The sequence below is a fragment of the Silurus aristotelis genome (genome assembly GCF_946808225.1).
Source record: "Silurus aristotelis genome assembly, chromosome: 28".
Classification (NCBI taxonomy): Eukaryota; Metazoa; Chordata; class Actinopteri; order Siluriformes; family Siluridae; genus Silurus; species Silurus aristotelis.
In genome coordinates this window covers 3,918,334-3,933,561 of record NC_139601.1, presented here as the reverse complement: position 1 = coordinate 3,933,561, position 15,228 = coordinate 3,918,334, and the positions used below count along the sequence as shown (strand labels likewise).

General features: G+C 36.7%; 2 protein-coding genes across 3 annotated transcripts in view; both read left to right on the top strand.

Moving 5' to 3' along the window:
* Positions 1-8,698, top strand: part of LOC310721866 (actin-associated protein FAM107A) — a 28,910-nt gene extending 20,212 nt beyond the window's left edge. For both annotated transcript variants that reach the window (XM_083533892.1, XM_083533891.1), the window contains 3 exons: positions 1,030-1,258; positions 6,019-6,169; positions 6,775-8,698. In XM_083533892.1, coding sequence (XP_083390018.1) covers positions 1,030-1,258; positions 6,019-6,169; positions 6,775-6,891 — 497 coding nt within the window. In that variant the 3' untranslated portion in view covers positions 6,892-8,698. The remainder of the gene's footprint in view (positions 1-1,029; positions 1,259-6,018; positions 6,170-6,774) is intronic.
* A 2,077-nt stretch (positions 8,699-10,775) lies between these two features.
* LOC310721867 (uncharacterized protein) lies at positions 10,776-14,603 on the top strand. Its single transcript, XM_083533893.1, has 4 exons — positions 10,776-10,878; positions 11,723-11,856; positions 12,145-12,201; positions 13,869-14,603. Exons 1-4 carry the CDS (start codon positions 10,809-10,811, stop codon positions 13,908-13,910), a joined length of 303 nt encoding a protein of 100 aa, XP_083390019.1. The 5' UTR covers positions 10,776-10,808; the 3' UTR covers positions 13,911-14,603.
* The last annotated feature ends 625 nt before the right edge of the window (positions 14,604-15,228 follow it).

Genomic DNA, 15,228 nt, shown 5'->3' with positions numbered 1-15,228 from the left:
AGTGGCATGTTAGGACCCTGCCGTTCTTGTTTGGATGTTTAAATTGCTGGGTTCAGCAGACAGGAAATGGATCTCAAGCTATTTCCTGCAGAATCCAAAGAAACATAAACAGAAAAAAAAAAAAAAAAAAAAAAAGTTCACCTACTAGTGAAAAGATCTTTTTTTTCCACTTAGTTTTTCTCATATGGAATCATTCACTCAATCATTTACTCAAACTATAGATGTGTTTGGAAATGCCAGTACCAGTACCAGACTGTTTGGATATGACATGTTGAGTTTTGTCAGTGTATTTTTTTTTTCTTTGAACCAAGACAATTATTTCAAGGTGCATGTACAGAACATAGTTTACATACATACTATATGGACATTCTGTGTATGAAACAAGAACAAACAAAAAATCACAGCAATACTAATAGTAATTAGTGGTGATTAATATTCATGATTGTGCACTTTAATGTAATTAAATTGATTGTAATTATAATAAATAGTTTACTCTAATTGGCTTAGTTCATATATGTTATATAGATATATATTGGGGTTTTCAAAGACACTTTGGTTACACTGTGTCACATATGTTTCTTTCTTTGATCAGCACCACAAAGCAACACATTGGCAATATATAACTCATTTGTTATATAAAAAACTAGTTTGAAATTTTTTGTGACACCAGTTTGTTCATCATTTAGCATAGCGTCTATAAAAAAACAAGCAAACAAATGCATGATGACTTGATTCACATAGAATTATGCCAATGTTTGATGCAAACTCACTAAACATAAAGGCACTGATTGATCACCTACGTGAATATGAATTACAAGTACTGTCTTTCACTGTTTTTTATTACATCTACAAAGCATTACATTACTGTATATTGTAAATCAAGCATTAATGCATGCATGAATCATATGGCAATCTTCTAATTCAAAAATATGATGTAACCAACTGGCGTTTTTTTTTGTTGCATAAATGCCGTGATGTACTTATTTGCATTATACTATTGTCTCTTTTGCTTTTTCTTTCTCTCTTCAGCCTCAGCCTATGCAGATATCCAGTGGGAACAGCCTCATCAGCCTGAAACCTATGACGACCATTTGAGATGCCCACGCAGAAATTTCCTGCCTGTGGCCAGCTATGCTTCTCATCCTGAATATGTGCAAAGGGACGATGATCTCATCAAGCCCAAAAAGCTAATTAATCCCGTGAAAGCTTCTAAAAGCCACCAGGAGCTTCATCGAGAGCTGCTTATGAACCACAAACAGTATGAGGACAGCACACACACACGCACACACACACACATATATATATAAATAGCATGGAGCTACACATTAGACATTATATAACAATCTTATATAAACCATTATTAATGTATTTGGTATGCAGATTGTAAATTATTTGTTATGCAGAATACATTATATTACTACAAAAATAAAAGTATAAATATTACTTTTATTAGTAAGTATAAGTGTTAAGTATATTACTTAGAAACTTTTAACACCTAACACCTGACAATTCAAGCACCCACGTCTACTCGAATAGATATTAATATTATTTTAAAGTTTTTGATAAACTAACAACATGTATTTTGGCCTTCAAGAAACTGTGTCTCATAGCTATACTTGTGCCAAGATTGCTTTAATCAGCAATGCAATTTGTAGTCATTTTCTCACCATGCTTTCACAGCAAGTAGGTTAAATCTCTGCAAATGGCAGCATGTGAATGGAAAAGGGAGAAATTTTTAAGGTACACATTGTTTGTTTGTTTTTTTGTCTAGAACTTTTCAGTTTAAAGAAAAAAAAAAAAAAGAGACAATATGTCAGTACAAAGTACATTCAGCATTTTAGCTATTTTTCTATTTCCTCTTCTAATTCTTGCATTACAGAAAACATATCTATGCGGAAATCAAATAAGTTAAATTGCACAAATTTTAAGTGTTTTGCAAATATATTGTAAGAAAAACAGCAACAGACGGTTTGAACTGTTTGGCTGCCTCCCTGAGTTACAAAGACAAAAACCTATGCATGAAATCTAAATATAAATGTAATTGGAAAATCACAAATACAATTGTGTGTGTGTGTAAACACCGCATGAGTCAATTATTAATGCTATTTTGCACAGCATGTCAATTCACTTTATGAAAAATAAGTACTTCTGAATAATTGATGTTCTTTATCAAAGTTTGCACAAGTTTGCTTCATGGTCCTGTTTCATGGTCCAAGTTTCCTCCATGGTCTGCGTTCAAACACTGGAACTATCCTTAACTGAGAGATAGAAGTCAAAACATGATACAGAGCTGATTAAATATCCGAACATCTCTGTAGGGGACCGTTGTCCTGCTCCTCCTAAAAGCTGTATACACAACTGCAACACCCACAGACCCATGGGATCTGTTGCTACACGTTTCACTACAACTTCCCAAAGGAATGAACTCAGAACTTACACTAGTCACTAAGCTATGTCTAAATTTCACAAAAGATGCACAAAAGTTTATCTTCGTGTTTCGTTTAAGATCAAGTTTGATGCATGTTAGAAGTTTATTAAAGGAATATATGAAGCAAAAAAAAGCACAGACCTCTGAGACCTGATAAAAAGCTTTTTTTTTTTGTGAATAAGCGTTCTCGACATGAGTTTTACAGTTGCCTGGGAACCATGAGCTACAACGCCTACCCCCTTCCAAGCCTTAACACATTCACAACACAGTCGTTCTCTGTGTGGAGATGAGGACAACTAAGCGAAAAACTTGCCAACATAGGCACCTTTATCCTGCCATTCTGTCCGTCTCGGACACTTGAAGGCACATTTTTAAAAAGAGTCCCAGTCAGCCTGACAACAACAAGCACAGTGGCTCTGTTCAGCTCTTACTTTCCCACTGTTTTGTATTATTGCATTTGGGTTGGAAAGCCGTTATCTAAAACGGGCCCTGCGATGCTGATGTCTCTGGAACAGCACTGGGCTTCCAGAAGCGCTCTCTTGGGTCTTATTTGCATTCCTGAGGCCCAATTTTGCAGGACAGATTTTGATGCAAAAAAAAATAGGGATCGTTGAAAAAGATTCTCTTGTTTACACTTTTATCAGCGTGGCAGGCCTAAATGGGAGTTTAAGCAGGGGTGGTACTGTGTGTAGGTGTGTGCATGAATGTGTATGTCCATGCTGCAAGAGGGGAGGATATACAACACTAAGCTGGCACCGAGCCATCATTGCAATTAGGCAGCTATCTGGTTGGACACTTCTGGCACCTGAAGTCATTTTGGCCCTGGATGATTTAAGAGAGCACAGTGAGGGCACTCCACAGGGAGGGGAAAAGAAAGCAGGAGATAACAGCAACAGGATCTAGTCTTTTTAGCCTAAGTGGCAAAAGAATTGGGTCACCACTAAACGGTGCCCATCTCTTCTTTTGAACCCTCCGAAGACAAGCTTTTTATATGGCTTGGGTCTTTAGAGCTTACAGAGACAAAAGACAAAAGCAGTGACAATAAATGAGGGAAATGCAATAGACAGACACAGAGCACAGCTTACTCTGTCATCAACTAACCTTTTATTTCTGCTCATGTTACTCGCTTTGGGAATAGTGTAATTTGTATCATTCATGATAACTGGGACGGGCAAAATGACATCAAAATGGTCCCACATGGATAAGGTTTGCGCTTTCCAAAGCTGTTTATCAGCAATCCTTTTACTTTTACCTGAATACTGTAACTGCTGCTGTGTGTTCAGATAATACACCAACACATTTTGAAAAGGGTACATGATGCTAGTAATGACACCATAATGTTAGCATTCTGATGAATGGTTTTTAACACAAATACTGACAACACACACTGATAGTCTGTGCTAAACTGTGAATAATTCATATATTTTACTTCCCTGAAAAAAAAAAAAAAAACTCCTGTACTGGACATTTACTGTGAAATGTTTTTGTTAGATAGACTTGCCTCCTAACTAGCATTTTTTTCCCTATAGCTAGCACCAAACATTATTTTTATACAAAATGTATTTTTTCAGTCATGTTCCCTGACAGATTATAAACACCCCAAACTTATCATTTCACCATTTCCAAGTCAAAAATTTCACAAGTTCACAAATTGTTCACAAATTGTACCTATGTGGGTTTTCAGTGAAGCGGCTGAGCCTTTACATGAGAGATTGATTAGCACTTAATGATATGTCTTATTACAGTAAAATCTCGATCCAGTCTTTTTCTAGAATGTCAGTGACTTATTTCAGGAAAATGATGCTGCACTCTTTAATATGATCTTTCTTCCACTTTTTAAATTAATGTACCATCAGTGTGTCTGTGTGAACACTACTCTGTCCTCTGGGTCTCAGGGAACAGGTCTGGAGGCGGCCATGTGTCTAACTTGCCTCATTACTCTGTTTGTTTGTTGTTGCTGTTTCCATGTCTCCTTGGCCTGACGGACGCTATATAAATTAGGAGGGATGCTAATTACAGCGCGCAAACTGCTTTTCGACTTCTAAGCAAGCGCAAACCCCCCCTTTTTGAAGAGGAAACCGGCATGCACCTAATTTAATTAGCAATTAGCGAGGGAGTGAACCTGTGTCTGCATATGTGTTCAGTGGATCACATCTGGTTTTGATGTATTCTCAGAGATCAGAGTTGTCATGGGAACAATCACTAATGTCACGTGATCTCTGTACAGATGATAGGAACAAGACTAAGCAACTCTATTCAGATTTGTAAAAGGCAAACCTAAGAATCCTAAACACAATCATGATTAATGTCGATTTCTGAGTGTTCTTAGAGTTAGAGACATGAAATAAACTTCATTTTAATCTCGGTAAGAAATCTATGCATGCTGATGTCTTCAACTCTCAACCTTCATAGAGTATAACATGAGTGCCATCTATTGGAGAAATAAAGGCTAACAATTGCTCTTTAGCAACGCTAGCTTTTCTGTTATATTTGCACACTTTCACATTAATGGCTGATTTAAAAAAAACATACAAGTAAAAAAATTCTAATGTTTTTTTACTACAAATACCTTTACACATTACCCTATGAAGTGGCTATAACTCTGGACTATATTTCAGCAAATCGTCATCAAACCAAATCAGTAAAATCTTCCTGGAATGTTTAATGATGTCTTAAATCTCCCTACTGGTATCCAGTAGATACCAACATGTCACCTACAAGTTGCCAAAGCTGTTCTATTGGTCCTTCATAGTAACCACCAAAATTAAACAATAAATTAAAAGTAAAGACTCATGCGGACCATTAAAACTATTAATACAATTCCATTTTGAAAAGCGGCAAGGTTTAAGCTAACTATTTCAGCCTCTAGTTTGGAATACAACTTTCCAAGTTTAAATATGTGCTTAAGATGGGATGTTTCATTGCTTTAAAAGTACTACAAATAACAAATGTTACTGATATTATCTTATGCATGGATTGACTAGCTTTAATAGGAACTTAGTAAGCTAGTTATCTAAGAATTTCCTACATATTTAACGAAAATGAAAAAGGGTTTGCCTCAAGACCTTTTATATAGCAGTATCATGTGATACATGTGATGGGGTTTTAAAGGCTTTATTTATCATTTGTGAAAGTATTGTCTAACATTCATCAAAAGCTAGCTAGCATGCTACCTGGCAGTTCTATCTCTCTAATATAATATAAACAATTTATCCTGTAGATTTGACTAATTTATTAACAAATTTCTACCAGGTTTCATGTGTTAATTTCATGACGATTAGCAAATTAGTAATCTGCTAGAGTTAGCTTTAGCTTTAAATTAAAGATAGCAATGTTAGCATCTAGATTAGACCAATTAATTTATTCTTAACGCTGTCACACGTTAAAAAATAGCTTTAAAATGGTCCAAAAAATCGATTCAACCTTTAGAGGGCACCTACTTCTAAGACACAGGCCACATATCTAATATGTATTGCTACTAATCACTCCCAGAGATAACAGCATATCGGCTTTTACATTAGCATTAAGGGAACTCCCAAAAGAGCTAAGGCTTTCCAGATCTTATATAATTCTTTATCTGTCTTTCACAGAGGTGTGGAGAATAAACCAGAGCTCCAGCGTGTATTGGAGCAAAGGAAGAGAGATCAGATGATCAAACAGAGAAAGCAAGAGGAGGAAGCCCGGAGGAAGATCTCACCTCTGGAGCAAGAGCTTCTCAAGAGGCACAAACAACTTGAGGAGGTAAAATTCCTGTAATATATATATATATATATATAATGTGCGTGTGTGTGTGTGTGTGTGTGTGTGTGTGTGTGTGTGTGTGTGTGTGTGTGTGTGTGTGTGATCGCTTGAGAATTTTCTTTCTTTAAAATTGTGTAATGGTTGCCAAATTGTATGCAGTTCCCTTTTAAAAGTGATGGAAATTCAAAGCCAGTTTTTTGGTGTGCATCATAGACATTAAAGTTTGAGATTACAAGATGAATATGAGATGATGGCTCGGAATTTCAGCATACTGAAATCTTTTATTGACCCTGCTAAAAGTACATTAAAAGCCTTGCTGTTCCAATATATATTCTAAGTTTCGTGTACTAGCTTGGGATTTTAGGTTATTTGGCCAGTTAATTACGTTACTTTAGTTCTCGTGGTAACATCCGGTGGAGCTACTCAATATAAAAAAAATTTAAATGTCTCCACAGTGAAAACAAAATAAAAAGAAGTAACAATCATTTTTAACTGTATAGAAGCATGATAGTAGGTTCAAACTTGTACCGATTTCAGAAAGAATTTCTTTCTATTCAGACAACCATTAAACATTTCCTAAGAACGTACCTTAATGTGTTTCCTAGTTGGAGCAGGAGCAGGAACGTCAGGATGAGTGCTCTCGCAGCGCTCCCGAGTTTGTCAAGGTCAAGGAAAACCTGCGCAGAACGTCACTCATGAGCACTGGAGAGAAAGAGGTGTAGAGGACGAGATCACAATAGATCTTTGTGCTTCTTTCTCACTCTTTCTGTCTTTCTCACTTTCTGTCTTACACAAAAATATATGTTCCTGCTTGACAAAACTCATGCCTCCAGAGCTCTAATGTCAACTTGGATGACAGACAGAGTTCCAGAGCTTAAAAAAAAAAAAGGGACATAAATTGAGATTGTCTTGATGGAATCAGACTATTTCTGCAAGTCTTTTATTCTGAGACAGAACGTCGTATTTGGAGATGAACGTTCTAACGTTGTGGGTTTTTTTCTGCAGAGGCACCAGAGCATCTTTATTAACTTCTAACTTAAGATCTTTATACTGTATACAATCAGTATTAATGCATATCATTGGATTCTTAACTGCCAAGTGCACTGCACAGCCCAGATATTTGAGGAATCGATGTTTGAGACGCAACATTTTTCTTTTACTGATAGGTAACAATCAGCACAAGTCACTTTTGTTCATAAATTCTCACTTCTGATGTGACTATATCTACAAGGCTGCATGTTTGCGTGAAAAATGAATGCTAAAATCAGACTGCATCCTATTTACTGTGAGATCATAATGAATCAGTAACCGCAGACCTGCCTACCTGGTAGAGGAGGAATGTGTAGTCATGTAGAAGGAGGGGAATTACAAAAACACATCAAATGGTATATTTTTGTCCTTTTATTCATCAGATGAACAGTAAAATGGTTCCACAAAGCTAACATTCGCAGTTTAAACATGTCTGTTTGTTAAATATATATTAGATTTTTTTTTTTATTTCTTCTCAGTGTTGTTTTTGGGAATAAGGCCAGGGCTTCCAATGGAGTGTCAGTTAATATTAGAAAGGTTAAAACACTTACACGACCATGAGTCATAACAGATTTATATATTGTTTTATATATCATTTGCTCTTTTTAAAACCTTTTTTGAAACAACTCATTTGTTACAATGTGAAACTCCTCCTTAAATGTATAAAGTTTGGCAGGTCTCTCTGTGAGGGTCTTGAGCCAGGATTTTTATTTTTTTGACACAGGTGTGTTGTGATGCCTAAATTTCTCTGCTCTTTTTTCTGTGCCTTTACGAGAGCTACCGAACAGATGAGTGCAGTCAGAGCGCCTGAGTGTTGCTGCATTTCAGTCGATATATCACTATCTGTATTCTGCATTGTCACAGTTTTTTGAGATATAAGGTAATGGTGTATAGCATAATGGTGTATCACATAGTGTGTGTGTGTGTGTGTGTGTGTGTGTGTGTGTGAGAGAGAGAGAGAGAGAGAGAGAGAGAGAGAGAGAGAGAGAGAGAGAGAGAGAGTGCAAGAACTGTCCATTAAAATCGCATTAACAGGATAATCAGGAAGCATATTCGCAATCTACATTAAACTGACCATAACTTTACACTTATATACACAGAAAACATTCAGTAAAAAGGTTTTCTTTCTTTCTCCTCATAATTAACTGGCACCTAAGATCATTAGGAAAATAAACTATATTTCGGTATATTTTTGCTTATACTTGTTTCCAAGGGCATTCTGAATAACATACAAAATTACAGTCAAATAACAATGTTAAAAAATATATAATTTTTTATTATTATTATTATTATTATTATTGTTCTTAAGCTTTTATTGTAAAATGTCCATTCATCGAACGGTGATATTTTGGTTCTATACCATTTCAGTACATTTAAATAATCAAATCAATGACACTTTGATTGTTATGACAAATGAGGGCACATAGACTAACACACAATCCTGTAATATGGAGAAAGTGTTATTAGTTTCTATAAAATAAATGAAGAGTAATATTGTAACAGACTGTTTCTAGTTTTTATTTATACTTCTTCACATTATTTTTTTTTTCTTCCTGTAAAAGCTGAAAGAAAATACACACTCAAAATGTGTTCCATCGAGTCACACCAACTGTTTCACAATGGGCTATCGGGTTCAGTTGCAATCTTAACTGCTCTCTTTTAACACTGCCAGGCATCCAGGCATCAGTGCAAGACTTGAGAATCACAGCTTACTGTATAGGGAATTTCGCAAGCCTCCAAAGTGAAACCATAGAGATTAATGGGCTTGTAAGAGTCATCTGAAGCAGCAGCCTCAGCAGACACTGCAAACAAACACCAGCGAGAGTGTTATGCCTGGCACATCCCAGATTCCTGTAGAGGGGTTATCATGGTCAGTTTCATCCTAATGGCACTTCGGTAGACTTTTTTCCCCCCATGGAATGTCTCCATCTTTGCCTCCTGTCCAGCTTCTCGATGACTTCTTAATTAGAGGCGCAAGTAACTATACACCTCGAAATCACAAGACCCTTTGTCCATGCAACCACTCTATCCACCTTCAATCTGTATAATCCTGAAAAATCTTCAGGATCCGATCTGTTGTGCTCTGGTGAACAAAGGAGAAACTGTTCGAGGTGGGACGCCGCTGAACCTGAACTGAATGATGGCACGGCTGAAGAAGTGGACCTGAACTGGAGCAGGTAACCGAACCGCAGTGGGGCTCCAGATACAGAACAGGTGTGTGATCTAAAGAGGAAAAGATACTACTAGGTGTTTGGGCTGACTCGCCCAACAGATTCACTGTCAGCTTGATTTTCTACCCTACTATGATGATTTGCAGTTTATATAAATATGTATCCTTCAGCTGTCAAGTCAAGTACGCTTTATTGTCATTTCAACCATATACATTGCAGTATACAGTGAAACGAAACATTTCCGCAGGACCAGGGTTAGGGGTTAACAACATAAAATAACAAAAGGAACAAAGAACCACACAGAACTCTAAACTAACAACACAAGGTGCACACGTGCAACATTTAGTAGAGGTGATTTAAGATTTGGTCAAGCTTTGGGTGAGGTTGGCATCCTTAGGTCTTTAGGGAAGTAAGTGGAGAAGTTTGAAACCCACACTTTTAGAAAAGGTCTGCTTTAGAGGTTCACGTTTATTAAAAAATTGGCACACAAGTGCATTAATTTATAAATGTTATGTATATTTAGAAGAGACACATCAGCAAAGTAATAAATATCAGTTGGAAATAAATATCAAACAATGCAAAATATGATGGGGAAAAATGTAAGATATTTAGAAAAGAAAGTGGCCTTTATATAGTTGTAAAAAGATTTCTGTTTTTAGATCCTTGAACATGGCCTTTCCGCTGATTTAATCATACCTGTTTTTTCTTATGTGTTCTCCAGGTTCCTCCCAACTCCCAAATACATGGCCCATTGGTGGAATTGTGACCCTCAGTTGACCCCTAGATCACAATGGACAGATGTCCCATCTCGATCATATTCCCATCCCAAAATCAGTGTTCCTCGGAATGATTCTAGAGCCTCTATGATGATGACCAGGATAAAATCCCTACTAAAGCTGAATGATTGAATGGATTGTTTTTTTGTACACTCGGCCATTCCATCTAAAATGTAGTATATATATATATTTTTTTATAAAACATCTCTAATGTAATTGTACTAGGGCACTAGAAATATAGTCTTTCACTTTAATAATGCTTCATTGCCTTAAAGACTATAAGACTAGCAAGAATCTATAAATCCCCCTGTTCCTCTTTTATTTGACATTTTACCTCCTGAAAAACATGCAACCTTGCACACATCGTGCACACATTATCCAGCACCTATTGAATGTCCTTGGCTAGTGCTGGGTGTTCAATATCCCCTAGTCATCGTGTTAAATACCATACAAATCATCTTTCGTACCTCAACCCGCATACCATGGTGGACAGTGGGTTGGGTTATGGAAGTGCAACACAGTTGCACAGGTGTACCAGAGGACTAGATGCCTTGAGAGCACACCCCTATAGGTAGAGGATGGGTGGAGCCTGGCGGATAGATTTGCTACAAAGTTGGAGAGCTTTGGACACTGTGTACGAGCACATTGAAGAGAAAGGAAGAGATGGGAAGACAGGGAGAGCTGGCTGCATCTCTGCTTATCCTGGTACTCATGGCCTACATCTGTGAAGCAGGTAATGTAATGTTTTAATAGTCTCATTGAGTATGAAGTAAAAAAAAAAAAATACAATTATGTTTGTTTTTCTAGGAAATTACATGTTAATGAGTTTCTGCTCAGTTAAGTAGAACTACATCAGAACTTCCCAAAAGTGGACTCTCGCCAGCCATTTTCTCGAGCACTTATTACTTCCTGTAAATATTTATATATTTATATTTAAAAGTGTCCAGAGGAGACAGGCCACCTTTTAATTGCTGCAGTACATAACAGTTATTAAAAAAAATACCAGAGCAAAGAGATTAAGAATACGGTTAGCGATTTCCTGTTGCAGCTATTATACCAAGCAGCTGCTTTTCTTTAACTTCCTACTGGATCCATTTTCTTACACTATGTTAAATTTGGTACATGTATATTATAATGTTCTCATTTTGCAGTAAATTTGCAATATTAGTTTATTATTTATTATCTGTTATACATATTTTATAATGTATCATTTAATATACTAGCAAATTATAGTGTATTGCTTATAAGATTATTATTGTAATATTATAATATTACACACTTGTACTACATAACTGTGGTGACTGAACAACACATTGATAGAATTATCAGGGATCTGTAGCATTAGATTTGTTAGTTGTGGTGTCAAATAACAAATAATCCCTATAAAAAAATACCAGATGTGTACAGTTTCTGTCTATATAGACATTTTTTCTTTACATCACATTTTCAAATGTACTTAAACATTAATCTACTTGGTGCTGTGTGGTAAAAATGTTGTCACTGTTTCATAGTTCCTGCTTGAAGGCAATTGAAGATTCATTTTAGCACCATGCTAATAACAAACGTTTTTGCCCCAGCATTGCTCAGAAGATCTTCGGCCGCAGATTTTCTGAAGTCAGGCCGTGAGAAGAGAGCTGCTCGGTGTGCAAATGGCGACTGCAGCTCAGAAAGCAGCGAGTCAGAGGAGATCCTGGAGGCCAACTCCGATTACGTGAGTGTGTTTTGCAACACCGAGCACACACTTACAAGCTTTTACAAGCAGCCCTTTGGCAGTGTGGCTTACATCACTGGGCAAAAAACCAACCCTAACCTGCTATAAGCCAGTGTACAAGTAGATCACTTTCTCTGGACTATATTTCAGGACTTAGCATGAAGTCAGCACTTCTGGCTTGGTTTATAGGGTTTTAATGTGAATATATCTATATGGGAAAAAAATAAGTGGAATGTTTGTTTGTTTTGATAATCATATAAAAGGTGAAATTTAAATTGTCTGTTTTAGGAGCAAGAAAACTCAAAGATGCTCTATCCGGGTGGATCACAAGCAGGGGTGCTCAAGGTAAGATATTGCAAGCATGAAGAAAAGTGTGAAGAAGCAGTGAATATCTTTTTCTGAATTGTTCTGCACAATATTTGTATGCAATGGTCCTAGATTGTGGCATACTGTGCTGTAAGCATTAATGTATTTACTGAGAAACTGAAAACTTGGTGCTCTATCTGAGAGGTGCAGAAGACCATTTGTTCACTTTCATCCTGCTCACCTCTCGGCTGTGATTAAGTGAAAAGTGGCCTGTAACTAAATCCGTCCTCAGGGAAATCCCTTGTTGCTTGTCTTACTTTCACTGTCGGTCTCTTCTCTTCTCTCACACACTCAGTAAGCTGCCTTTAACATGGGTGTGCAAACTAAAGCAGTAAATAAATCCTTCTGTTATGTGCATGCATTTTTTGCTTATGCTTGATCACAAAATGTAAAAGTTCTCAGTCTAAATTTTCTGACTTTATGCTACATAATTCCTGAACAACAGCGATAAATCTGCGGCATGCTGTTTAGTCTTAGTCAACCAGGTTTACTAGATCAGCTTACCAGGCCTAATGGGATCTGGAAACTTGGAAACAATTTAGAATGTGAGTGACACCGGCCCTTTGTGTATAAGACTGGGTATACTTAGTCACATGGTGAATTCCTATGCAACCTGCGAATTTGTGCTTTCAACAAAAGACACGTTGACATAGTTAAAGCAGAAGCGCAAACAACTAAAACAAATCAAATTTACCTAAAGATTATGAATAAAAGACATAAAGATAAAACACTTATGTGCATCGTACAAACATGGTGCTAAAGCTACATGGATGCATATACAACCACCATTATTCAATTATTTTTCACTGCCGACTTTTTTTTTTCTTATTAACAGTGTTGGTATCTATATTTATTATTATTATTAAAAATTTCAAGACAGCATGAGAAATTTTGAGACCAAGCATCTAACTGAGGCTAAGGACTTTTGCTAGCTAGTTCAAAGCCATCATTAGATCAAAATTTATTACAGGCGATGTGAAAGCACAGTGACAAAGAAAACGAGAAAAAGTTATCAGGAATGTCGACATTTCTCTCTGTTTTGTTGTTAAATTATTTGGAAAGTGTTGTTCTGTGACTGAAATGAGGCCAAAGACTTAGCATTAGCCAAAGTCAAATGAATTAGGAAATTTAATCTTATTGTTGTTAAGTCAAGGATTTAAGATTTTTCTCATAAGAACAATAAATACAACTTTATTTGCTATGTACAATAAAAGTATCAGGGAAAATCAGTGTTCACATCTGAAATGGCAGCCTAGACAGCTATGGGATCGTTTACTTCCTGTCGATCAGGTAATTGTCAATTAAACTAAAAATAGGGAGAAAGATAAAAAATACAGCTGATTGTTTACCTCAGCCCTGATACATCTTAGTGAAAATGCACCTCATAACACACTTTAGCACATTAGCTATCCATCATACTTAGCTAAAATTCAATTCACTTGTGCCTTTTATGGACAAATGGCTTAAGTTACAAGATTGCATAATGTAATGCGTTTCTCTCTCTCTCTCTCTCTCTCTCTCTCTCTCTCTCTCTCTCTCTCACACACACACACACACACACACACACACACACACACACACACACACGTGTGTGTGTGTGTGTGTGTCTTTGTCTCTCTCTCTCTTTCTCTCTGTTATTCTCTTAGGCCCCATTTGGTGGTTCGAGGCAGGAAGGTTCAGGTATGTAACCCTGAGGCAGAAATTGTGTGTGTAAAAGTTGAAAGTGTGCCTGGGGCAAACCTGGCCAGGAAAGCTCTACACTGCAAGATGTAAGGACCAACACACACTCTGACGGATCACACAGCGGGTTGAGAATTATATGATTAATTAAAAAAAAAAAAATACATAGCAGCTTGAAGTCTAATATACATATACAAATCTAACATTTTGTTGGTGACTGACTTTGAACCTAATATACCTAATTTTACATTAGATATTATCAATAATGTTAAACATACTGGTTGGCATTATAGCCAGATTTATTCTCTAATTTCTTTTTTCTGAAGTACATGGATAAGATTCTCTTATTAAGAACGTTAATGTAGACAAGGTGCTGCCAACCTTGGTGCTTTTTATATATAAAAGAATAAATAAATACAAATAATGCTGCTACTTTTTCTTTTCAGTTTTGAGTTTCTCCACAGTAGATGTATGGTGCTAAGTCTACATCAGTGTAAAAAAAATGGCATTTAATCCATTTTTTATCTCTTATACAATCTTGTCTTAGTGTGAATTTTCATAAATGATCACAATACAATGTACAATAACCAGATTTGTAACCATTTCTGTATTTTGTTCTATTTTATTCTCTACTAATATAATCTAAACTGTTTCACGTATTTTCTTTATAATAAAATAATTACTACAATACATATAGTAAATATTTATTCTTGATCTGATTTTTTTTCCCTTTACTGCATCTGTACAATATGTTCACACACCGTTCTATCCCTGATCTTGATCTCACATTTGATATAAGGAGTTCATCTGGGGTGATCCTAAATAAGCTCAATTCTTCACAAAAGTATGTGCCAGAAGACCAGAGATCTTTGATTTATGACCTTTTCTCTGGTGTCTGCTGCCATCTTCTGTCTGCTGCACATCCTGCACAAATCTTGCCCGCTGCATTCCAGAATGGGACCACCAAGCACATAATGACCCGGTTTTGCAAGCCGTGCAGATTTTCCTGCAGGATGAACACATCTGTGGTCTTGCACGCATTGAGCGACAGAATGCTGAGCTCATTTAGAGGATCACCAGAGCAGGTTATGAGGCGATGCAGGCCGGAGCATGGGAGCCGTCACACTTCAGAGGTCTGAGGAATGATCTGTGTGAGGAGGCAGGACACGAGCAGCCTATGGGCAAACAGGGTTGTGCAAGTGAAACTTGGGATACTGTGGAGAAATAAAAACCCTGCATTTTTTTTGTACACTGCTCTTGGCCATGGTTCTTAACCCCATCAAATTATCAAGCAATTTTGTCTTGAAAATCACAACCTATCCTTAG